Source organism: Schistocerca americana, chromosome 11 (assembly GCF_021461395.2).
Source record: "Schistocerca americana isolate TAMUIC-IGC-003095 chromosome 11, iqSchAmer2.1, whole genome shotgun sequence".
NCBI lineage: Eukaryota > Metazoa > Arthropoda > Insecta > Orthoptera > Acrididae > Schistocerca > Schistocerca americana.
In genome coordinates this window covers 104,696,939-104,722,001 of record NC_060129.1, presented here as the reverse complement: position 1 = coordinate 104,722,001, position 25,063 = coordinate 104,696,939, and the positions used below count along the sequence as shown (strand labels likewise).

Genomic DNA, 25,063 nt, shown 5'->3' with positions numbered 1-25,063 from the left:
TCATACATTAACTTTTAAGAGATTGTGCCTAAATTTAAAATTTTTTTTCCTATTCCTGCATCCTTCCCAATTTCTTTACATACACAATGTGGATACTTTTGATCAAACACCCACAAAAACATCGGTTTTTCATGTAAGGTGCATTGTGCTGTTACCTACTGCCAGGTACTCCATATCAGTGAACTCTGTAGTCAACAGACATCATGAAAGAGCAGAATGGGGCACTCTGCAGAACCCACAGACTTCGAACTTGGTCAGGTGATTGGGTATCAGTTATTTCATATGTCTGTATGCCAGATTTCCACACTCCTAAACGTACTTAGGCCCACTGTTTCCATCGTGATAGTGAAGTGGAAACGTGGAGGGACACATACAGCACACAATAGTACAGGCTGATCTCGTTTGTTGACTTACAGAAACTGCTGACAGTTGGAGGGGGCCGTAATGTGTAACAGGCAAACATCTATACAGACCATCACACAGGAATTCCAGACTTCATCATTATTCACTGCGGGTATTATGATTGTTAGGTGGGAGGTGAGAAAACCTATATTTCACCATTGAGCACCTGCTCATAAGCCACACATGACGCAGGTAAATTCCAAACGATGCCTCGCCTGGACTAAGGAGCGAAACCATTGCATGATTGAACAGTGGAAAATTGTTCTGTGGAATGAAGAATCACAGTACATGATGTGGTGACCTAATGGCAGGATATGGGTATGGCAAATACCTGGTGAACATCATCTGCCAGTATGTGTAGTGCCAACAGTAAAATTCGGAGGTGATTCTGGTGTTATGGTGTCAATGTTTTTCATGGAGGAGGTTTGCACCCCTGGTTGTTTTGTGTGGCGCTATCACAGCAAAGGCCTACATTGATGTTTCAAGCACCTTCCTGTTTCCCACTGTTGAAGACCAATTTGGGGATGGCAATTGCAGCTGTCAACACAATTGAGTACCTGTTCATAATGCACGGCCAATGGCGGAGTGGTTACATGACAATAACATCCCTGTAATGGACTGGCCTGCACAGAGACCTGACCTGAATCCTTTAGAATACCTCTGGGATGTTTTGGAATGCTGACTTCATGCCAGGCATCACCGACTGACATCGATACCTCTCCTCAGTGCAATATCTGTTAAGAATGGGTTCCCATTCCCCAAGAAACATTCCAGCACCTGATTGAACGTATGCTTGCAAGAATGAAACCTGTCACCATGGATAAGGATGGGCCAACACCATATTCAATTCCAGCGTTACTGATGGAGGGCGCCACGAATTTTTAATCCATTTTTCAGGCAGCTGTCTGGATACTTTTGATCACATAGTGTATGTCCTCTGTGGTCTCTCTTGTGGTCTTCCAAATATTTATATCCATTTCTGTTTTCCATGTGTTGCTGTTTAAGTATGTTTCATGGTCCTTAACTCTTTTTCGATTTATTATGTTATCTTGTGGGAGTCCAACTTCTTCAGTACCTATGACCAGTTTTGAATTGCTTTTGCTAATGCTTGCTACCTCAGAGATCTGCCTTGTGAGCCTGTTGACGGTCATCCTGTGATGCATCCACAAAATTTTATCACTTTTTATCTAAAGCTGTCTCTTATTGTTTCTATCTGTCTATAAATCTCTCTAAAGGGACTCCATATCCAAATTCGTTCACAGAAAACTGGTCCAAATATTAAAACTGGTCCAAATATTAAAACTGGTCCAAATATTAAAACTGGTCCAAATATTTTCCTGAGAATATTTCTTTCCTGCTTCTCAATCAGTCATTTTTGTTTGACCATGAATCAGAGTACTTTCTGCAGCAAAGAGTTATTCCAGTAGTAGTACTAAAATAGATTTTTGTTATAATGACTCCATATCAGCTGACAAGCTTTTGAGCCAGAAACTCCTGAAGTTAGGTTTGACACTAAGCGAGGATCTCACTTTTGAAAGACTGACGATTTTGAACAGTGTGATCCCAAGACTTCAGCTGCAAAACATGTGGACAACGATGCCAGGATAATGGTGAAGAACTAAAATAGGAATGATCAGTCCGCAATGCAGATGAGCTGGAGTGTCTGGACGTCAGAAGCTAAAAAATTTGTCAACTCTTATTGCCCTAATTTTGTGTGTTTACTTTCAGGTCTTTATTTTGCAAAGAAACAATTTGTTTTACTAATATTATATTTAAAAGAGTTTCCCCTCTTATTTTTATGTTTGTCTAGGATTATTTTTAGTACTAATTTTCTGCTCAATTCTCATAACTCCAATACCAATACTATTCAGTAATTCACTATTACTTCAATATGCTCACAAGGCTCTGATTCAGATGATAATTTACAGTCTTATTTCTACTTTAATAATTTATCATCGTATTACTGTGGATACTCATCATTAGGACCAACAATAAGACAGCAGTCTGTCATTCCATTTATCTTGCTTTCATTATTGTTGTGCATACATTATTCTAGCTCTGTTCAGGAACTTTCTCTTCCTGTTTTCAGTTGACCATTCACTGACCAGTGAAAAGCATGGTGGCCTTGGCAACAAAACCTCCCTCCTCCTGGAGATATCTCCCACTTTCACTTCAATGAACCTTGCTCCCCTGCCATAATGCACTCTGGTATGCTTTGTTCTCATACCTTCACTGGCCTGAAGTATCTATTATCTTCATGAGCCTTGTAGCTAAATGCACTAAACTTCATATTCACACGCAAATGTTCGATCTCTGCCACCTCATCATAACAAAGTGTCACATATTTCAAGACACGGACCTACATCTGATACTTCCGTCAGAGATGTGGCTCCAACCAAGTATGTCCACAAGTTCTGTAAATTGAGAAGACTACATCTTTTTAAGACACAACAGATGTAACTGACAACTGGGTGGAGTAGGGGCATACACATGCTCTGATTTATCATATAATAAATACTTACACACATCCAACAATCACGAAGATATACAAGAGAAATATGTTCATAGAGATCACATCCATTAACAGAAAGTCACCAATGTGTGTCCTCTACAAACGTCCTGCAGTACCCAGGTTTGGCTGCTTTTAACTTGCTCTTTGAACTCACATGGGAGCATATAATTACGCTCCAACCAGATCTTCCTCTTTTCTCAAAATTCTTAGATGGTGAAGGCTTCTTAAATTTCCTTTCCATGGAACTCACTATAGCAGAAAGCTATCTTGTACATTTATAAATCCATTTTATACCTGCCACTATTATTGTTGTCATTACTACTGTTACCACCACCACATTAGTGGCAACAGCTGTAATACTACTAGTACTGTCATTATCAACTTTATTAGTTCATAGTCAGTATTACTTACATTGCCACTTAAACCACTAATATCATTTCAATACTATTTGTCATATTAAAATTGTTGTTTCTTAGGTAACTATGATGTATGTGGGAAACCCTGGTCCAATGCAAAAGAGAACCTGACGACCCTTGTCAGAATAGGATAAATAAATAAATATGTCTTGGTGATTGGATGATCTCTCCTGGATATTTAATGTATGTATCTTGTGACACTTCCTCATACCAAGTTATAATGGAGAGACTATCTGTAGGCTTCCTGTCCATTACTCAGTTTTCTCACAGATGATTTGTAGAGTAGTTTTCTTTGACATTTTGTGAAGCTTCTCCAGGACAAGTTTGGCTTCTATACAGTATCTTAGAATAGTGAGTGTCTACAAATGCCATACACCTCATGTTAATGCTCTGCTCTTTTTTAATTTCGATTTGGATTCCCTTATCTCCTTACCCTATGTCTTCATAACTTTTTCAGAATTATTTAAATTAGAGTGGATCGTGGATCTCTGGCTGCACACTGTTGTGCATTTCAAATGCTTCTGAAATTTCCCCAATCAGTTTAATGTCTAGTGTTGTACCCATTTATGTCTATTGGATAACTGCCACTGTTTTCCTGTCAATTTTGAATTCCTCTGACATACTGAATCAAGTCTTTTCTGTCAAATCATAAGCCTTTCTGACACTTGGCAAAAGTTGCCACAGTATTTACACATCGTCATCTTTGCAAAATTGACTTTGGTTCCCATATCTGTTCTCTACATGATTGCGTTTGCAAAATCGTGCCTTATACTCTCCTATTAATAGGCCTACTTGTTCATCCAGTTGCCTTCACAGGGCTTTTTATAGAATTTGGGACATAACTGGATTCAGTGAAATTCCCTGTAATTATTCAGACTGGTTTTATCTCATTTTTAGGAAGAGGATCAATTAATATACATTTCCACTCTTCAGTAATTTTTTCACTTTTACAAATGTTCAACATAATTCTGCCAATTGTTTGTGTGAGATTACTGTTGCTCAGTATCCATATCCCCATACTACTTCTATGAGTTTCTGTCTTCTGCACATGACTTGTTATATTGCAAAGTACTGGTTTCCTTCAGTTCCACAACAGATGATTTTTAATCAGAATTGTTTTCTTCCAAAACTAATTGTTCCTTCAGAGGCACAGAGTCGAGAACTGAGCGAAAGTAATAGACAAAAATTGTTATTTTCATGTTGGTTTCAAGTGACCCAGTTTACACATTTTTTATAGCCTTGAACATTCTTTTGTATACTTTTAAGAATTACTGCCATTTTCTGGGGTTTGTTACCATTTAAAGTTTCCAATGCTTTTTCCCTCGCATCTACTAGACCCTCATCATAGGCAATGTTCCACTACCTGTGTTCTCTCTTCCTTTGTGGTTAGCAAAATCTGGTTTTCAGTATGTCTGCAAGTTTCTTACAATTCATGGTATATGAATGAATAATTTGTTGAAAAATGGATTAATGATGAGTGATTTATTCATGTGTGTTTCTTTCCTGACAGGTTGAAATCTAGTGTTTATATGCAAGAGACATTGAAATGACTAAAAAATTCCTCTCTTGCTCTTACACCGAGAATTTTTGTATCCTTACTGGTTATAACAACAGGGTCTATCTGAAACTCACATAAAGCGAAGTTCAGAAAATTCAATTTTTGTAGCTTCTTCGCAGGTTTAAATTGTGTGGTAGTGATTTTGATCTGATTTTCCCAGCTTTATCTCGCCATTTTCATATATTCTCTTTTGAACTCCGGTTTTCCAAAATTTTTTTGTTGGAACACACGCATGCTTGACAATGTGACATTCTACCAGTCAGACATTGAAGCAATTCAGTGGCATGCTTCTACATTTGCTACTATTAGCTTTGATTAGCACACATATGTTATGGATATGGGTCAGATACTCAAACAGGAATCCTTGGAGGGCAGATTACGTTCTTTTTGAGAAAATGTAGGGAGCTGGAATTTGAAGCATACTGCAGATGTAAATGTTGATCAGTGTGTATTGTAAAGGAAACATAATGAAAGTTTGTGTGTCTGATTCGTACATTAATATTTGCCTATAATATAATGCATCGAACTTTGTGTATCCTCCGTAACTGTCAGAGATAGACAGAGCTTTATTTTTCTGTTTACTCTTTTTTCATCTAGTATCTTTGGTTACTTCTGAAATCATCTGTTTGTGTGTACTGAAACAGGAAACTATTAATAGGATTTAGTGATTGTAATATTCTAGAAGTCAGAGTTTAGATTTAGGTTTTTCAGTACTCTACCTTCTATTCCCCAATATTAGTTATGTCTTATTCCTGTGAGACGTTTATGAATCTAACCATCCACTTTCTCTTACGCAAAGTGGACAAAATTAATACCACAATATTTTATTTTACTGGATTAAATTTTATGCTTCATACACGCAGACCTTATCAAAGCTGTAGGTTGCGCCAAGAAGATAATTTATTTGGATCTGGTATGACTTCTACGGTGTGGTAATACACAGATTTATCTGCATAGGTTCTAGAGTTTTTCTGTGACTGGCAAATCTATAAGTAATTCAACATGTACGATTGAGGTAGCCATACTGTAACTATTCTAAGATCAATGTAGCAAGGGTGATCTATCACATACAAATAGTATCACACTTCAGACCTTCGGCACCTTTGAAAATTTTTGGTTCAAACTGACAAATATCAATGATTCACTGAAAAGATGAACCATGTGCAATGTATTCTTCTGCAATCCATGCATCATGAGTTACTGAAAGGAAGACTATATTTCAAATGATCTGCACTCCCGTGGTTTAAACTTATACAAAATGTTTAACATCCAAAAGGGTCACTGAAAATATGGTTAAAAACATTGTTACAAATTCTGTTCAGATTCTATTCAGAACAATAATCAAATAACAGTTGCTAATCCGCATCAAGTGGATTAGCATAACAGTAGTGTAAAATTATTAATTGCATTTATCTCAAGAAAACTCATAACCTGTGCCTGTCTGACAGTAATGCATTCCTTACATTAAGCAATTACACAAATACATTTTTACCACCCTACATGCAATAAATCAGAGATGCAAATGCTTACAGTATTCTCAGTTTACACACCTCCAAATTTAGTTCAGGATCCTCCTTGATAAAATCATTTGTATGAGAGATTCCCAAGTTATCTTCAAGACACTGAAAGAAAGAAAAAACTTTCAGTTAAAAATGCTTATACCCTTCTGTACTTATGACATGGCTCAATACTTTTTTTTTTATAAATATGATACAAGTTTTCAGAGATTTGTATCATGTATACACAAAAAATTTTAAAAAATATATTTTAATGAGCAGCTATTCTGCCAACATGCATCTCCATAATTTCACACTGTGCCATACTGCACTAATTTTACACATAATCAGTCATTACATAGCATACTTCACGGTGCTTACTGAGCTCTATCCTTCCTTTGGTAACCTAACAGTTTGCCCGTAGCAAGAAGAAGAGAGAGTGTGCTTACTCCCTGTGCATTAACATAGTAGGATTGGAAAGGCAGCGAGCCCGAGAACTACAATGAAATGAATACTCCTAGCTCCATACAGGCATTGATATAAGTCAATGGAGACAGCTGAAAATATGTGCCCCAATCAGGACTTGAACCTAGGATATCCTGCATACATGGCAGACGCTCTATCCATCTGTGCCACCAAGGACACAGATGATAGTGTGACTGCAGGGACTTATCTCTGGCATGCCTACCACGAGACCCACATTCCCAACCTATTGTCCCGCACTATATTCATAGTGCCCCTACCCACTATACTCATTACTCGGCTTTTTGCCAATTCCCGTAAGAATTCGGGCACTGTTTATGCATCCACATAGAAGAAGATGGTCGAATAGCCAGTTAGCCCTTTCGGACATGTCTGAAAGAACAGGTACCATCTTCATATGCCCATGAACTACGAGTAGCACTGTCACTTGAGACTCAAGCTGACGTGTAACCAGGTGGCATTTGTTGCATCTGCCTCAACTTATTTTGAGAGTTTGTTTACGGACTTGTCAGTGAATGGTTAAGAGTTGAAGGCTGTGATTATAAAGAGGTGTTGAGAGTTATAGTTACTGGTATTTATAGAAGAAAACTAACAAAACATGTCCACGTTTTTCGATCCAGTGAAGCGATGTGGCTGAAGAGAAACTAAAGGTAAATATTTTGTAGTTCTCCAAAAATTTTCAAAATGGTTGACAGCAATTCCTCGGAAAGACAATCTGACTCAGAGTTGTTTTGTGTGTGATTCACATTTCAGTGAAGAACAACATATGTTTATCATCAGTAAATAAGTTGAAATTTTAAGACAAGGGCGGTCTTTTAAAACCAGAGGGGCTCAGTGGTTCCTCGCGTATTTCCCAGTTTATTGAAATATCTGTCGAAAATATTACACAAAAGAAAATCTTCCATCAAGCACTCGCTAAAGTGAAGCTGTGGAAGGAAGACAGTAAACAACCTGCAGTTTCAATGTCTGCCAGCACTTCTTCTGCTAAAGGAAAATGTAGGGTGCAGATCAGTACTGAACGGAGTAGTAATCACTGAAAACAATGTTGATGTGCCAGGAACTAGAAATTGTCAGATTACGTGATAAATTAAGGAAAGCAAATGCCAAAATCAATCTTTTCCAGAAACAAGTCTCAGATGAAAACCATAAGATGGCTCAGTCGAATGTTCTACATCATTGTACACTCAGTAAAAACAGAAAATCATATTTTCCACTATGTTAAAGAAAAGCCAATTTAAAAACAGCAAGAAAATGCACTATGTGATGTGACAATGAATTTACTCTGGATAGCATGCTCTTGAAAATTAGAAGCTCAAAGGATATAGACATGGTGTGAGGCACGCATTGTTTTAACAAACTTCTGAAACATCTCCAAAAGTAAATAATCTCAAATGCTCATGTGGAATTAACCAAGAGGCTGTAGAACAATTAAGAATTGTTTTCGGAAACGACAAAATGAAAACAAAGAGATGCTGATTTTTGATGAAGTAAAGCACAAGAAAAGGGAAGGGGAGGGGGAGAGGGAGGGTGGAGGGGGAGGGTGGTGGGTGGAGGGGGAGGTGTGGAGGGGGAGGCGTGGAGGGGGAGGCATGGAGGGGGAAGCGTGGAGGGGGAGGTGTGGAGGGGGAGGTGTGGAGGGGGAGGTGTGGAGGGGGAGGTGTGGAGGGGGAGGTGTGGAGGGGGAGGTGTGGAGGGGGAGGTGTGGAGGGGAGTGGGGGAAGGGGGTGGGGGAGGTGAGTGGGGGAAGGGGGTGGGGGAGGTGAGTGGGGGAAGGGGGTGGGGGAGGTGAGTGGGGGAAGGGGGTGGGGGAGGTGAGTGGGGGAAGGGGGTGGGGGAGGTGAGTGGGGGAAGGGGGTGGGGGAGGTGAGTGGGGGAAGGGGGTGGGGCAGGGGAGTGGGGGAAGGGGGTGGGGCAGGGGAGTGGGGGAAGGGGGTGGGGGAGGGGAGTGGGGGAAGGGGGTGGGGGAGGGGAGTGGGGGAAGGGGGTGGGGGAGGGGAGTGGGGGAAGGGGGTGGGGGAGGGGAGTGGGGGAAGGGGGTGGGGGAGGGGAGTGGGGGAAGGGGGTGGGGGAGGGGAGTGGGGGAAGGGGGTGGGGGAGGGGAGTGGGGGAAGGGGGTGGGGGAGGGGAGTGGGGGAAGGGGGTGGGGGAGGGGAGTGGGGGAAGGGGGTGGGGGAGGGGAGTGGGTGGGGGAGTGGGTGGGGGAAGGGGGTGGGGGAAGGGGAGTAGGTGGGGGAAGGGGGTGGGGGAAGGGGAGTAGGTGGGGGAAGGGGGTGGGGGAAGGGGAGTGGCTGGGGGAGGGGGCGGGGGAGCAGGTCTGGGGGAGTGGGGATGGAGGGGGAGGGGAAGTGTGAAGGTGTTTCATCTCTTTTGCACATGTGTTAACACTTCATTAATAATGGTAATAAAAGTAACATATGGACAAAAAACTATAACAAAGTACTTCCTTAATAAACTGAATATAACTCCACTGTACAAACATGAGCTCAGTGAAGATATTTTGTCTACTCACACAAGAGAACTAGATAATAAATGCTGGGGAGCTATAGTTTGTGTAAATTGAAAAGTAAGCAGCGCTCATGCGGATGGAATTTCCACTTCCCACAAAAAGGTACAACTTCCATACAGGAGGACAGAATCAATTTCACCTCTGATAGCATAGAACAGTCTAGAAAGATTTTCAGAGACTGTCTGTGTGTGTTTCTTCTGTTAATGTCATTAGTAACTGATATCAGCTTTTCATTAAGTCTTGACGCATTCTGTGGAAAATAAATGGCCTCCAGGCATGTCTGCAGACTGTGGTACTGCGCTCTTCATAGGCACATTGTGGACAGCTGTAATAACTTTTGGTGGCTTTGGTAGCTTCTTGTGACGTAGTGGGGTAGATGGAATGGGGAATCACCACCTTTATCTTCAGTCTGCAGACCTGTGAAGGAAGGAAGAGCATGAACATAATCTGGCTATCGATCTGTCCTTTGCTTCTACTCCCAATACCTCGCCATCATCCTGGTGCGCTCCCAGAACACGATTTATCCTGTAATATGGCTGTACTACACTTACATGTGGTACACAAATTTGTTTTTAAACCCTCCATTTAAAGATAATTAATTTCGTATAGTTAAAGCAATATTGTTAATAATCTTGTTTTTCTATTCCCAGAAATGCGGAAGCTATTAGTCATAGATGCAAAAAGAACATTTTTAGCAAATATTATGCAGTTTGATTCTGTATGGGGAAACATTTTCAGTCGAAACTCAATTTTTCAGTTACTCAAAATAAAGCGTAAGATGTGACCTTTAAACATCACTGCCCCATCCCAAGACACACACCCTACCACTCAGGATTTTTAGCATATTGATCAGGACACTCCATCTTGGCACTGTGCAAAAATTTGTGGCTACACGATTTTTTCCCTTAATGGAACTTCTTTGGGCTTCACAGACAGGGCTATGAAAAGAGAGTGTTCAGTAGTCATTAGACAAATGAACACGGCATTCCTTAGTGTATCACCATAATTTACAGAATTCCGTACTGTTTTCACAATTTCACACTCTGTCACGACACCTGTTTGGTTCATGTATTGTATCCTCTATACTTTTTAAATAGTTTTCTGTAAAATATTGTCATTACTGACAATCTAAAGCTTACAGCCCTGGATATGAGAGAGTCCATGATTTGATGGTATTTGTTGTAACATTATCACAAGTTTTATAGCGTTACACTCACATAATATTTATATTGCCTTCTTTCACTTTTTCTTTTCAAACTTTTATATGGGGCTAATCTGCAATTCCCATGAGAACTGACCATTTACAGAAAATTTATTACAGAAAATAGTGATGCAGATGGTGGTTTCCATTCATTATACCAATGATGACAATGCATTCATGAGGTGCAAACAATTATGAAGAAAGTATTTGATTGATCTGCAATCACTGCCCAGTGACTGAAGTTTCTCACTTCCAGGAGATCACTTGAGATTTTTGTCAGAACTGAAAAAATATTCCAATATTAAATATGTCTTATGACATTCCTAACACATCCCATTGATCTTCCTCTCATTAATGTGTTGTTAAAGATTGTTTTCAAATAACCAAGTGTTTCTCCCTCTCTCACATTAATTAAAGGTGTCACTGTGTTAAAAATAATGCGCCATTTGTTATAAAATAACTTTTGTTGATGGTGTTTTCATCCAAATGCAAGGAAAAATTAAATCAATTAAGAAATCATTTTGTTCAGAATATGAAAGGCACACAACATTCCTGTGCGTATAAAACAAACTGGAATTTTCCGATCTCATAAGGTATCAAATATACAGATTTAATTAATTATTTTATAAAAGCCAGGAATTCAAATTTGTTGCTTGCAAGTCATTTGTAATGCTGTTTATATTTTGTCACCCTATACCAGAAATAGCTGCACGAATGGTCAGTCACATCTGCATAAGAATTCAAAGTTGTGCAGAGATTGTCAACTTGCTGTAAATGTTCAGAAAAATATTTGTGTGTGTGTGTGTGTGTGTGTGTGTGTGTGTGTGTGTGTGTGTGTGTGTGTGTGTGTGTGTGTGTGGGTGTGTGGGGGGGGGGGGGTGAATTCCTAAGTGACCAAACTGCTAAGGTCATCGGTCTGTTCAGAAATTTAAAACAGCACTTATATAGTACACTTTGATTCGCTGGTAAAATACTGGGTAAATGCAACCAGTACACAAAGAAGAATGCTTATAAAACATTTATACAATCCATACTACAAGCCTGCCCAGGTGTGTGGCACCTGCACCACATATGATTATCACAGAATACTCAACATATACAAAGATGAGCAGCACTATGTTCACAAGTTTGTTTGACCCATGTGACAGTGTCATGCAACTGCTAAGAAATGAGACACACAGATGCTTGAAGATAGATGCCAACTATCCTATAAAAGCCTATTTACAGAGATTTAAGAACCAGCAGTAAGTGATGCATCTAAAAATATACTACATCCTACTACGTATCACTTCCCCAGGGAGTGTAAGGACAAGGCTTTACTAATTACAGCATGCACAGTCATTTTGACAGCAATTATCCTGCACTCAATACGTGAATGGAATTGAAGCCCTACTTACTGGTGTAGTAGGATGTATTGTCTGCCATATAACTCTCAGCAGATTCTGGAGAATGGATTTTTATGAGGACATTGATGTAGATGCCCTTCACTCTTTTTCCATTTTCCCTTCCATTCAACTGAATTAATACATCACCAGCTGTGTTAGAATCTACACATTGACTATACTGAAAGGATGTTTGTTTTACTCGCAATCAGTAGACTGCACTACTCGCCCACCAGCCCTGCAACACCTCTAGACTCAACCTATGCTAGTCCATGTCCTCTACCCATATCCCCTTCCTTGCTCTCACTTCAGCAACACACACACACACACACACACACACACACAAACACACACACACACACACACACAAACACACACACACAGTTCCTGTTCCTTCAGAGTAGTGGCATGTGAAGAACTGCTTCGCGAGTAGTCAGAAACAGTTCAGAAATATAAATAAAAGTCTAATTCTACCCCTGGAGACTACTTTTGTGTGTATGGATGGCCAGACTAATCTAGCAGTGCTGAGATTATCTAGGCACATCAGTTAACAATTCCCTTTGTGTATACCCTGCTTCCTCTTATTTTATCATCATTTCTCCTGACGTAGTTTGGTGTCAAAACATACACTGGCATTCAGAGGAAAAAAGTTGGTGATTGAAATTTTGAGAAAAGAATTCAATACAAAGACAAACGCCTTTCTTCTGTTTGCCACTTCATCTCATCTCATAATGTACACATTACTCTTTCCCCCCCATTTCGCAGTAATACAAAACAAGCTTCCCTCCTTTGAACTTTCTCAGTCCCTTCCATAGTCCTATCTACAAAGGATCCCATACTGTACAGCAATACTCCAGGAGACAGCAGGCAAGCATGGTGTAGGTACTGTACTAGATTTGTTGCACCTTCTAAGTGGAATGCCAACAAAACACTTCAGTTCAAATTCCCGTAACATTTTTATGTGAAGTTAGGGTTTTTGTAATTTTAGTCCCTGGGTGTTTTGTTGCATCTCCAGTCATTAAATCTGTATGATTTATCGTGTAAACCAAAATTTAGTGGAATTCTACAGTTCTGGTGTGGGTGACCTCTCACTTTCTATTGTTCAGTGTCAACTACCGCTTTCCACAGACTTCATGGCAACAATCGGCACAGAGCTGTTAACCGACACTTGAATTTAAGTCAAGTGATTACAGACTCCTTGTAAGGTCTTTTTTATTCCAAATATTATTGTATACATCACTACCATTAATTTTATATATTAATGAAACAACATAGGATAGCATTTTATGATCAAGGATTCATACAGAAATCAATAATTTTATTTTTTAACATGTATAAAGAATTGACATTACATAGGTTGGAAGAAATAGGTTTTCAGTGGAAATATAATGATAAAAATAATAAATGTGTATTTACAGTATTACCTAAAAATGAGACTTTTGCCAATATATGAGCTTTAATGGATTGGAAATGTCAATGTACATAAAAGGGAGAAAATAAAGCAATATTTTGATATGGGAATGAAGAATGCGCCATGACAGCTATACAACCATACATACTGGGGGGGAACAGAAACCAAAGTTAAGCATCTTTTTTTGGAAAAAGTGTAGCAATGTAATGTAATTAGTGATAATGTCAATCAATAATGTTAGTTTAAGCAGTGAGGAAATAACACAAGATATAAACAAATCATTTTGTTATTCACAAGGATTGTTAGAGAAATATATGATGGCATTTATTACTAAGTATGAAGCATGTTTATTATGTACATTTGAATCGACAGGTATCGGTGGACACTTCATGGTAAAAATAATGAACTGGTACTTACAGTATAATATAAATCAGAGAGGTCTGTCTACATTAACATCTTAATTCTGCAAACCACTGATGTGCATGGCAGAGGTAACGTCCCACTGGCTTTTCCCCGTTCTATTCACATATGGAGCGCAGAAAGAACGACTGTTTAAATGTGTTCATGAAAGCTGTAATAAATCTAATTTTGACAAGACACATATGGGAGCTATACATATGGGACTTCACCACCAAGTGGTTCTAATTAATGAGCAGCTACTCGCACACGTTCAATGTGGAATTTGATCATCATATCAAAGCAAAACTTGGTAGCTGCATTAATGAGGAATTGGTTAACACTCGAAAAAATCAGTTCCAACTATGGACATCCCACTGCAAAATTTGACACTGTACACTGTTTGTCTGACACTATGACATACATGCTGTCATTTGACAAGCCATAACATGAGTGAACAGTGTGGCTATCAAGTGAGACTGTGGGCTGTTAGTGAAACAGTTTTCTGCAAACAGCAGGAATTACAGTGCCGCACTGACACAGTAAGGTCTGAGGAGAGGACCAATGTCATTAAATGGTTTAAAGGATATGATAATGAAATTATAAAACGTAAGTGAGCTTGGTGCAGCATCTGGAAGAGGGAGGCATCCTATCTGGATGGAGTAGTTGATTGCTATAACTAACCATGTGGCACATGTCCCGATCAGGGGACATGTCATGAGAACTGTTCATTCCACAGAGTGGTGTGAAGTACCTGTACTGACACTTTTCTTGATCCCTGTATCATACAGGCATTTTTTTGTTTTTGCTTTGCTTTGATTGGGTCAGTTTGGCTGGACCACCAGAGCACTCATTTGATGTGCTGCTGCAGATAAGGTGAGTACATCATTTGTTTGCAAATTATATTTAGAAGCCTCAAACATGAGCGACTTATTTTCAGTTTTCTGCGTGGATGCAGTTTACTTCCTAATTTATTGCATGTCTGAATACTTACCAGGCATAGTCTAGTATCCTAATAACTGGGTAGTATACAGTTTTTCCATCTTTGGTATGAATAGGGACTGACTGCTCTGTCCTGATTTGAGCCTAGTTGGTGACTCCTAGCAAACAGCTCCAGGTGGTGTTGGCTGTGGTCAAACAGCTTGAGGCTGTTGCCAATGGGCATCACTATGGAAGACTAGATGTCTACTATGTCCCACACATCCACCCAATTGGTTCACTACAGTGGCCCTCCTCTGAACTGCTTGCACTGAAGGTGATCCATCACCTACAGTTGAGTGGTAGGTAGCTCCAGCAAAAGAATTTCTGAGGGGCTGATCAGAGTTCCACCCCAGATAGCATGACAAAGAAGTTCTGGGTGCTGTTTGTGGCTGACAAAATCCCTGAGACAGATAAAGGCACTCTTTTTCCAGAGCAAGCCACTCAGCCCACAAGGTCCGTGCATTCACAGAGAGTGGGTTTACTGGTAGCTGGGAGTTCCAACATTAGGGGATATGGCTGCTGAGGATGGGAAGGAATCCATTGTGCACTGTGCACATGTAAGGAGGAATTTTGGAAGGCATTATCCTAGATGGGGAATGGGTGCATCCAGATACCATGAAGAACAAAGGGTGCTGCCAAGTGCAGGTAGTGGCTCATGTTGAAACTAAAAAGATGCGTTGCATTGGATTGGAAGAGATTCTCTATGGTTTTGAATGGCTAGCTGAAGTAGTAAAGACCAAGTCTCGGTTGAAAGATGAAGGCAGAGATCGCCATCTGTAGCATCGTATACATAACTGACTGTGGTCCTGTGGAACTGTAAATAAAATGCAAACTGAAATCACACACAGGCACCAAAAGAAATTAGAAGCCATGTAGCTGAAACTAAATCAGCAGCAGGACACCCAACGAAACAGTTTCAGAAAGAGTCGTTAACCAAACTGGTATCACCTTCATGAAAAAGAACAATGTCTATTTAAGGAAGGGCTAAAGCACAATGTAGAACCCTGATTAAGTACTAATAACCTAAAACGTCTCATTGTACACACTAAAAAACCAACTGATTTAGCTGATCTTAATAACACTGAACAGACTGTCCTAGCACACAAAGTTATTCAGGAAAGCATAAATAACCATAATGAAATCCCCAAAACAGTTTATCAGGAGAGAAAGCTATTAAACAGCATAAACATGAAACTCAATAACACCAACACGTTTCTGAAAGCTGACAAAAGCAATTCTGTAGTAATTATGAACAAAGATGAATAGCTCACTGAAACACTAAGTTTCATTTTTGAAAATAACATAACAGAGCTCAAGCAAGATCTGACTCAAATTCCAAAACAAAATCGGAAAAATGATTGATAAATGCAATTTCCTCTTCACAAAAAAAGAATCAAAAACATGCCTTTTAATGAATATCACAGCTCCAAGACTGATAGCTCAACCTAAGACCCATAAACCCTAAGTTCCATTGAGGCCTATTGTTAATTCTGGGAATACACCTGCTTTAGAGTCTCCCAATTACTGAACAAAATTCTGAAGCAGTACTACACCATTGATAAGACATAGTTATTTAAGAACACAAAGGGATTAGCAACTAAAATTTTGCCTCTTTTGATGTAACTAACCTATTTACAAAAGTACCAACTGACGAAACAATAGACAATTTTTGAAAACTTAATAACGCATAAAAAATTGTCAATTGTAGAAATATCAGAAGTCAAGGACACATTGCAGTTAATATTGTCTTACAATTACTGAACATTCAATGGGAAAGTTCACCAACAGAATTAGGGTCTTGCCATGGGCAGTAGCCTATCAAGTGCTCTTGCAGACATAATTCTCAATCATCTGGAAAGTAAGTTCTTTAATGGAAACAATAGATTCAAAAGTAAAATAAGATATTACTGGAGATAAGTTGATGATACCTTGCTTCTATTTCATGGAACAAAAAATGAGGTTGAGGAACTACTAGCAGTATTCAATTCTTTCCACATAAACGTGAAATTCACAACAGAACATGAGGACAACAAATGGATAAATTTCCTGGTTCTTAAAATCACCAACCATCAACAAAAACGTAAGTTTAGCACACACACACACACACACACACACACACACACACACACGTAACACTGGACAACTCATCATTTCATCCCACCACACAGAAACACACCACATTTAGATCCATGCTGTACAGAGTACCTTGCCCGAGAAGGAAACACCATTAAGAATGAGATAGGTACAATAAAGAGCATTGCCATAAGCAATGACTACACAACCAAAACAATTAACAATTCAGACAGACAAACATACAAAAGCAAGACAATGAATGTCAACACTATGAAAGAAGAGACAATATTCACCAGTATCCCATACCTGGGACCAATCTCACAAAGAATAGCTAACCTTTAAAAAAAACAAATGTTTCATTCTCAACTAATAATAAATTACTTAACTTACACATCTGTAACATAAATTCAAATATACAAACATATAACAACAGTAGAGTGCATGAAGTATCATGCCCTAGTTGTCCTGCCACCTATGTACGGAAAACAAGCACAAACTTCAAAACCTGTCTTCAACAACATGTGAATGCTTTCAGGCTTAACCAATTGGAAGAATCAGTCATCGCACAAATATGTTGGAAACGAACCATGTCATCAACAATCTAGAAAACAATTTGATAGTATTACATAATGAAGCCAATAGTAAGACCCTATATCTGCCCGAACTGGAGATACACCTTCACAAAATAAAAAAATAAAACAGAATCAATGTTAAACGAACAGATTTCGCAAGCCACAGCTATTTCTATAATTTTAAATATCTGTTCTGAATTTATTTCCTGTATGTGTCAATTGTTTAATACTTAAATCTTTAGCACTATGATAAATGCATCTTTAACCAAACCATGTACAAAAACGTCTGTGAAGTGTTAGCATACATGTGTTTGTGAAGGTGTCTCTTGAATGAAATTATTTGCTTGAAAACGATGGAGGAAATAACTTATGCCATTACTAAAACGTTAAAAACGCTTTTCTTGGATTATTTGATAAGTGTACGCTGCTAATCGTTACCACTATTTTGCACATATCTTCCACATCTGACTTACGAATTTGTAACCTAACATCAAACCTTTTTGTGAGAGGAGTATGCATTTCCCCTCATTCAATAGAACAAATAAAGCATGTATTAAGACGAATTACACCTGAAGATGGCACACAGGATCCGAAATGCAGCGTGTACTGAATAAAACACGAGTGTAGAAATTTCTAATTTCTTTGTTGCTTGAGGGTTCTTATGTACTACAAATAGAACGCAGTTTAGATTTTGTCAATCTATACAAGAAAAGTGCTGTGCAAGTAGTCACATATTCATCAAATTTCGTAGTGCTAAAATCGGCAACTTGCAGTAAATTTTCAGAATATAACACTTTACACTTCACAAAAAATGTAGGATCCCACTACTACAGTATCAATGAGTCAAAGCTGGAAATGGTCCACTCAAACAATTATGTGGATGTAGCAACATTTAGGAATTTGAAATTCAACAATAACACAGGATTAGCTATATGTAAAGCCCATGGCAGACATCAGTTCAGTGGCGGACTACAGGAAAAACACTGAGCCTCAAAGGAAATTGCTTACTAACTCTTACAACCCATCCTAATACAAATCTGAAGCATGCAGCACTTGTATGAAACAGGACTGACAGGAGATTTTGAACATACACTATGAAGAGAAGCTCAAATGGACACTGGTTAATTTGAGACATGTGACAGCATTATGGACATGCTAACAACTAGTCCTTGACCAATGATGCAGCAAGCAAGTAGCTTAAGTGCTTCTACACCTAAATCTGCATCTACATGATACGTCTGCAATTCATGTAAGTGTTTGACAAAAGTTCGTAGAACCACTTCCAGAATATTTCTCTACTCTTCTTCTCTCAACAACGATGTGGGGGAAATATGAACACTATCTTTCTGTGCAAGTTCTTTATTCTCTTATCATACTTCGGAATTTGGAAGAGGAAGTTGGTGATTGAAATAATAGGAAGAGATCATGCTACAAATTAAAACTGTTTTGTTTTGATTGCGACCCCAGCTAACATATGCATATAGTGCACACATATTTTGTAAAGCTGTAAGTCTTTAAATTTGGGCGAATTTCGTGCAGTCATAATTTGAGTTTTTTTAGTACTCATGTAGGGGACCACGCATTTTTAATGTTTAGTTAATTTTCTATTTTTCCACCATCTACATCTACATGACTACGCTGCAATTCACATTTAAGTGCTTCGCAGAGGGGACATCGAACCACAATTATACTATCTTTCTACCATTCCACTCCCGAACAACGCGCGGGAAAAACGAACACCTAAACCTTTCTGTTCGAGCTCTGATTTCTCTTATTTTATTTTGATGATCATTCCTACCTATGTAGGTTGGACTCAACAAAATATTTTCGCATTCGGAAGAGAAAGTTGGCGACTGAAATTTCATAAATAGATCTCGCCGTGACGAAAAACGTCTTTGTTTAATGACTTCCATCCCAACTCGCGTATCATATCTGCCACACTCTCTCCCCTATTACGTGATAATACAAAACGAGCTGCCCTTTTTTGCACCCTTTCCATGTCCTCTGTCAGTCCCACCTGGTAAGGATCCCACACCGCGCAGCAATATTCTAACAGAGGACGAACGAGTGTAGTGTAAGCTGTCTCTTTACTGTACTTGTTGCATCTTCTAAGTGTCCTGCCAATGAAACCCAACCTTCGGCTCGCCTTCCCCACAATATTATCTATGTGGTCTTTCCAACTGAAGTTGTTCGTAATTTTAACACCCAGGTACTTAGTTGAACTGACAGCCTTGAGAATTGTACTATTCATTGACTAATCGAATTCTAACGGATTTCTTTTGGAACTCATGTGGATCACCTCACACTTTTCGTTATTTAGCGTCAACTGCCACCTGCCACACCATACAGCAATCTTTTCTAAAACGCTTTGCAACTGACACTGGTCTTCGGATGACCTTACTAGAAGGTAAATTACAGCATCATCTGCGAACAACCTAAGAGAACTGATCAGATTGTCACCCAGGTCATTTATATAGATCAGGAACAGCAGAGGTCCATGGACGCTTCCCTGGGGAACACCCGTTATCACTTCAGTTTTACTCGATGATTTGCCGTCTATTACTACGAACTGCGACCTTCCTGACAGGAAATCACGAATCCAGTCGCACAACTGATACGATACCCCATAGGCCCGCAGCTTGATTAGAAGTCGCTTGTGAGTAACGATGTCAAAAGCTTTCCGGAAATCTAGAAATACGGAATCAACTTGAGATCACCTGTCGATAGTGGCCATTACTTCGTGCGAATAAAGAGCTAGCTGCGTTGCACAAGAACGATGTTTTCTGAAACCATGCTGATTACGTATCAATAGATCGTTCCCTTCGAGGTGATTCATAATGTTTGAATACAGTATATGCTCCAAAACCTTACTGCAAACCAACGTCAATGATATAGGTCTGTAGTTCGATGGATTACTCCTAATACCCTTCTTAAATACTGGTGCGACCTGCGCAATTTTCCGATCTGTAGGTACAGATCTACCGGTGAGCGAGCGGTTGTATATGATTGCTAAGCAGGGAGCTATAGTATCAGTGTAATCTGAAAGGAACCTAATCGGTATACAATCTGGACCTGAAGACTTGCCCGTATCAAGCTATTTGAGTTGTTTCACAACCCCTAAGGTATCTACTTCTAAGAAACTCATGCTAGCAGCTGTTCGTGTTTCAAATTCTGGAATATTCCATTCGTCTTCCCTGGTGAAGGAATTTCGGAAATCTGCGTTCAATAACTCCGCTTTAGCGGCACAGTCGTCGGTAACAGTACCATCGGCACTGCACAGCGAAGGTATTGACTGCGTCTTGCCGCTTGTGTTCTTCGGATTTTCTACCAAATTTCGAGACAATGGAACCTATTAAAGGCATCTCGCGTTGAAGTCCGTGACAAATTTAGCGCGTCTGTAAATTTTTGCCAATCTTCGGGATTTCGCGTTCTTCTGAACTTCGCATGCTTTTTCCGTTGCCTCTGCAATAGCATTCGGACCTGTTTTGTGTACCACGGGGGATCAGTTCCATCTCTTAGCAATTTATGAGTTATGAATCTCTCAATTGCTGTTGCTACTATATCTCTGAATTTGAGCCACATCCCGTCTACATTTGCATAGTCAGATCGGAAGGAATGGAGATTGCCTCTTAGGAAGGCTTCTAGTGACACTTTATCCGCTTTTTTAAATAAAATTATTTTGCATTTGTTTCTGGTGGATTTGGAAGAAACGGTATGGAGCCTAGCTACAAAGACCTTGTGATCACTAATCCCTGTATCAGTCATGATGTTATCTATCAGCTCTGGATTGTTTGTGGCTAAGAGGTCAAGTGTGTTTTCGCAACCATTTACAATTCGCGTGGGTTCATGGACTAACTGCTCGAAATAATTTTCGGAGAAAGCATTTAGGACGATCTCGGAAGATGTTTTCTGCCTGCCGAAGGTTTTGAACAAGTATTTTTGCCAACATATCGAGGGAAGATTGAAGTCCCCACCAACTATATCCGTGTGAGTGGGGTATTTATTTGTTAGGAGACTCAAATTTTCTCTGAACTGTTCAGCAACTATATCATCAGAGTCTGGGGGCGGTAGAAGGAGCCAATTATTAACTTAGTTCGGCTGTTAAGTATAACCTCCACCCATACCAATTCACACGGAGTATCTACTTCGACTTCACTACAAGATAAACCACTACTGACAGACACAAACACTCCACCACCAATTCTGCCTAATCTATCTTTCCTGAACATCGTCTGAGACTTCGTAAAAATTTCTGCAGAACTTATTTCAGGCTTTAGCCAGCTTTCTGTACCTATAACGATTTCAGCTTCTGTGCTTTCTATTATCGCTTGAAGCTCAGGGACTTTTCCAGCACAACTACAACAATGTACAATTCCGATTGTTCCTTGATCCAAGCACGTCGTGTATTTGCCATGCACCCTTTGTGATTGCAACCCACCCCATAGTTTCCCGAGGCCTTGTAACCTAAAAAAACCGCCCAGTCCACGCCACACAGCCTCTGCTACCCGTGTAGCCGCCAGCTGAGTGTAGTGAACTCCTCACCTATTCAGCAGAACCCGAAACCCCACCACCCTATGGCACAAGTCAAGGAATCTGCAGCCAACACAGTCGCAAAACCGTCTGAGCCTCTGATTCAGACCCTCCACCTCGCTCTGCACCAAAGGTCCGCAGTCGGTTCTGCCAAAGATGCTGCAGATGGTGAGCTCTGCCTTCATCTCGTACGCAGCCTTCACCAAATCAGATAGCCGCTGAAATCCAGAGAGAATTTTCTCAGATCCAAAGCGACACATATCATTAGTGCTGACATGTGCCACCACCTGCAGCTGGCTGCACCCTGTGCTCTTCATGGCATCCGGAAGGACCCTTTCCACATCAGGAATGACTCCACCCGGAATGCACACGGAGTGCACACTGGATTTCTTCCCCTCCTTAGCCGCCATATCCCTAAGGGGCCCCATTACGCGCCTAACATTGGAGCTCCCAACTACCAGTAAGCCCACCCTCTGTGATTGCCCAGACCTTGAAGGCTGACAATCATCCTCTTAAACAGGGCAGGCAGCTGCATCTGGCTCAGCCAGAGACAGTGCCTGAAACCTGTTTGTCAGACGCACCGGGAAGGCTTTCTGATCAGCCTCTGGGGACGTCTTTCGCTGCCTGCCACGCCTTGGAAAGACCTCCCAATCAACCACAGGCCAGGGCTCAGCCCCACTGCGGGCAGCAACCAGGGCAACCACAGCGGCAAACCGATCTGGGGACAGACGGCACGAGGTTGACATCCCCGTGATACCCAAGCCCGGCTCCCCACAGTGGTGCCCATTGGTAACAGCCTCAAGCTGCGCGACCGAAGTCAGCGCCGCTTGCAGCTGTGAGCGAAGGGATGCCAACCCAGCCCTCATCCGAACACAGCAATCACAGTCCCTGTCCATTCTAATCGATGTTGAACAACTGTTACTGAAACACGAGTCCGTGCCTAGATAACGCAAGGGAAACACGCAAAGAATGTATTAACTAACCTGTACAAATGCCTAACGACTGCGCTACAATCTGCCTGAATTTACGATTACAGTAACTAAAACTCGAAATTACACCTCCTATACGAAACTCACACGCAATTTAAGTTAGAATTTACGAAGTAAACACTAAAGCGCGATGCCACAACTCTCAAATACTATAATACGCTCGAAATTTATGAATTAACAATGCAAGTACCCAAAAACACGCAAAGAAATTCAGAATTAAACGTTGTAACAAATATGTAAGCTAGGGGTATACGACTTGCTGCTGCTGCTGCTTATCCAACGGCGGCAGGGAGCACACCATATAGATATCTTGTATAGATCATTTTCAATTTGTCTTTATCCGATGAGTTTACTAGAAAAACATCTGTAAACAAAGACAGCTACTCAGATTGTCTCCTATATCATTTATGTAAATTAGGAACGAAAGATGCCCTATAACACTTCCTTCAGGAACCAACTAATTACTTCAGTACCATTACAAGACTATCAGTTCCTATGAATTGTGACCTTACTGACAAAAAATTAGGAATCTAGTGCCATGACTGTGACAACAATGAAGGCACATAATTTGACTGGAACCTACTTATGACAAATGATTTTAACAGCCTTCTAAAAATCTAAAATTATGGTATCAACATGAGATACGCTATCACTAGCATTCATCACCACATGTGAATATGAAACCAGTCATGTTTCACATAGACATTCAGAATCTCCGCTGATTGTGTGTCAATAGATCATTTTCTTTAAAGTATTTCATAATGTAGGAACTCACTATTTGTTGCAGTAGTTGGGTCCCACATTTCGCATATAGTGACAAAATGTGGGCTGTGATATGAACATGACCTCATGCTTGTGAGGAACTACCTAAGAGGCGAAGACTTTTACAGAGACTCCAGCTGCATGGCATCAAAACACTTACCCTTAGCCATGATAACACCTTCCACTCTCGTAGGCATACGTTCAATCAGGTGCTGGAATGTTTCTTGGGGAATGGCAGCTCATTCTTCATGGAGTGCTGCACTGAGGAGAGGTATCAATGTCTATTGGTGATGCTTGGCTCATAGTCTGTGATCGAAAACAACCCACATTCTGGTCAGGACTCTGCACAGGCCAGTCCATTACAGGGATGTTATTGTTGTGTAACCACTCCGCCACAGGCCGTGCATTATGAACAGGTGCTCGATCGTGTCGAAAGATGAAATCGTCATTCCCGAATTGCTTTTCAACAATGGGAAGCAAGAAGGTGCGTAAATCATCAATGTAGGTCTGTGCTGTGATAGTGCCACGCAAAACAAGTGGTGCAAGCCCCCTCCATGAAAAACACAACACAACACTACCACCACCAAATGCTACTGTTGGCACTACACACTCTGGCAGATGACATTCGCTGGGCATTCGTTGTATCCCCCCCCCCCCCCCCCATCGGATCGCCATACCGTGAGTCCTCACTCCACACAACGTTTTTCCACTGTTCAATCGTCCGATGTTTACGCTCCTTACACCATGCGAGGCGGCGTTTGGCATTCACTGGCATGACATGTGGCTTATCTACATCTACGTGATTACTCTGCTATTCACAATGAAGTGTCTGGCAGAGAGTCCAATGAAACCACCTTTAAGCTGTCTCTCTACCGTTCCATTCTCGAATGGCACGCGGGAAAAACGAGCACTTAAATTTTTCTGTGCAAGCCCTCATTTCTCTTATTATATAGTCATGATGATTTCTCCATATGTAGGTGGGTGCCAACAGAATTTCGAAATTGGAGAAGAAAACTGGTTATTGAAATTTCATGAGAATATCCCGTCGTAAAGAAAAACGCCTTTCTTTTAATGACTGCCACTCCAATTCGCATATCATGTCTGTGGCACCATCTCTCCCATTTTGCGATAATACAGAACGAGATGCCCTTCTTTGTAATTTTTCGATTTCATCCGTCAGTCCCACCTGATGCAGATCCCATACCGCACAGCAATACTCCAGAAAATGGTGGACAAGCGTGGTGTAAGCAGTCACTTTAGTAGACCTGTTGTACCTTCTCAGTGTTCCGCCAATGAATCACAGTCTCTGGTTTGCTCTACCCACAATATTATATGGGTGTTCGTTCCACTGTGGGTTAGTGGTAATTGTAATCCTTAAGTATTTAGTTGAATT

The 25,063-nt window shown here is 40.4% G+C and overlaps 1 protein-coding gene across 6 annotated transcripts in view; it reads right to left on the bottom strand.

Annotated features, from left to right (window-relative positions):
• The window catches only part of LOC124554185 (zinc finger protein 723-like), a 97,858-nt gene that overhangs the window by 14,612 nt on the left and 58,183 nt on the right, over positions 1-25,063 (bottom strand). For 4 of the 6 annotated variants that reach the window (XM_047128254.1, XM_047128256.1, XM_047128258.1 and 1 more), the window contains one exon: positions 6,439-6,510. The exons of the other annotated variants lie outside the window; for them this stretch is intronic. In XM_047128254.1, coding sequence (XP_046984210.1) covers positions 6,439-6,510 — 72 coding nt within the window. The remainder of the gene's footprint in view (positions 1-6,438; positions 6,511-25,063) is intronic. 6 annotated transcript variants of the gene reach the window in all.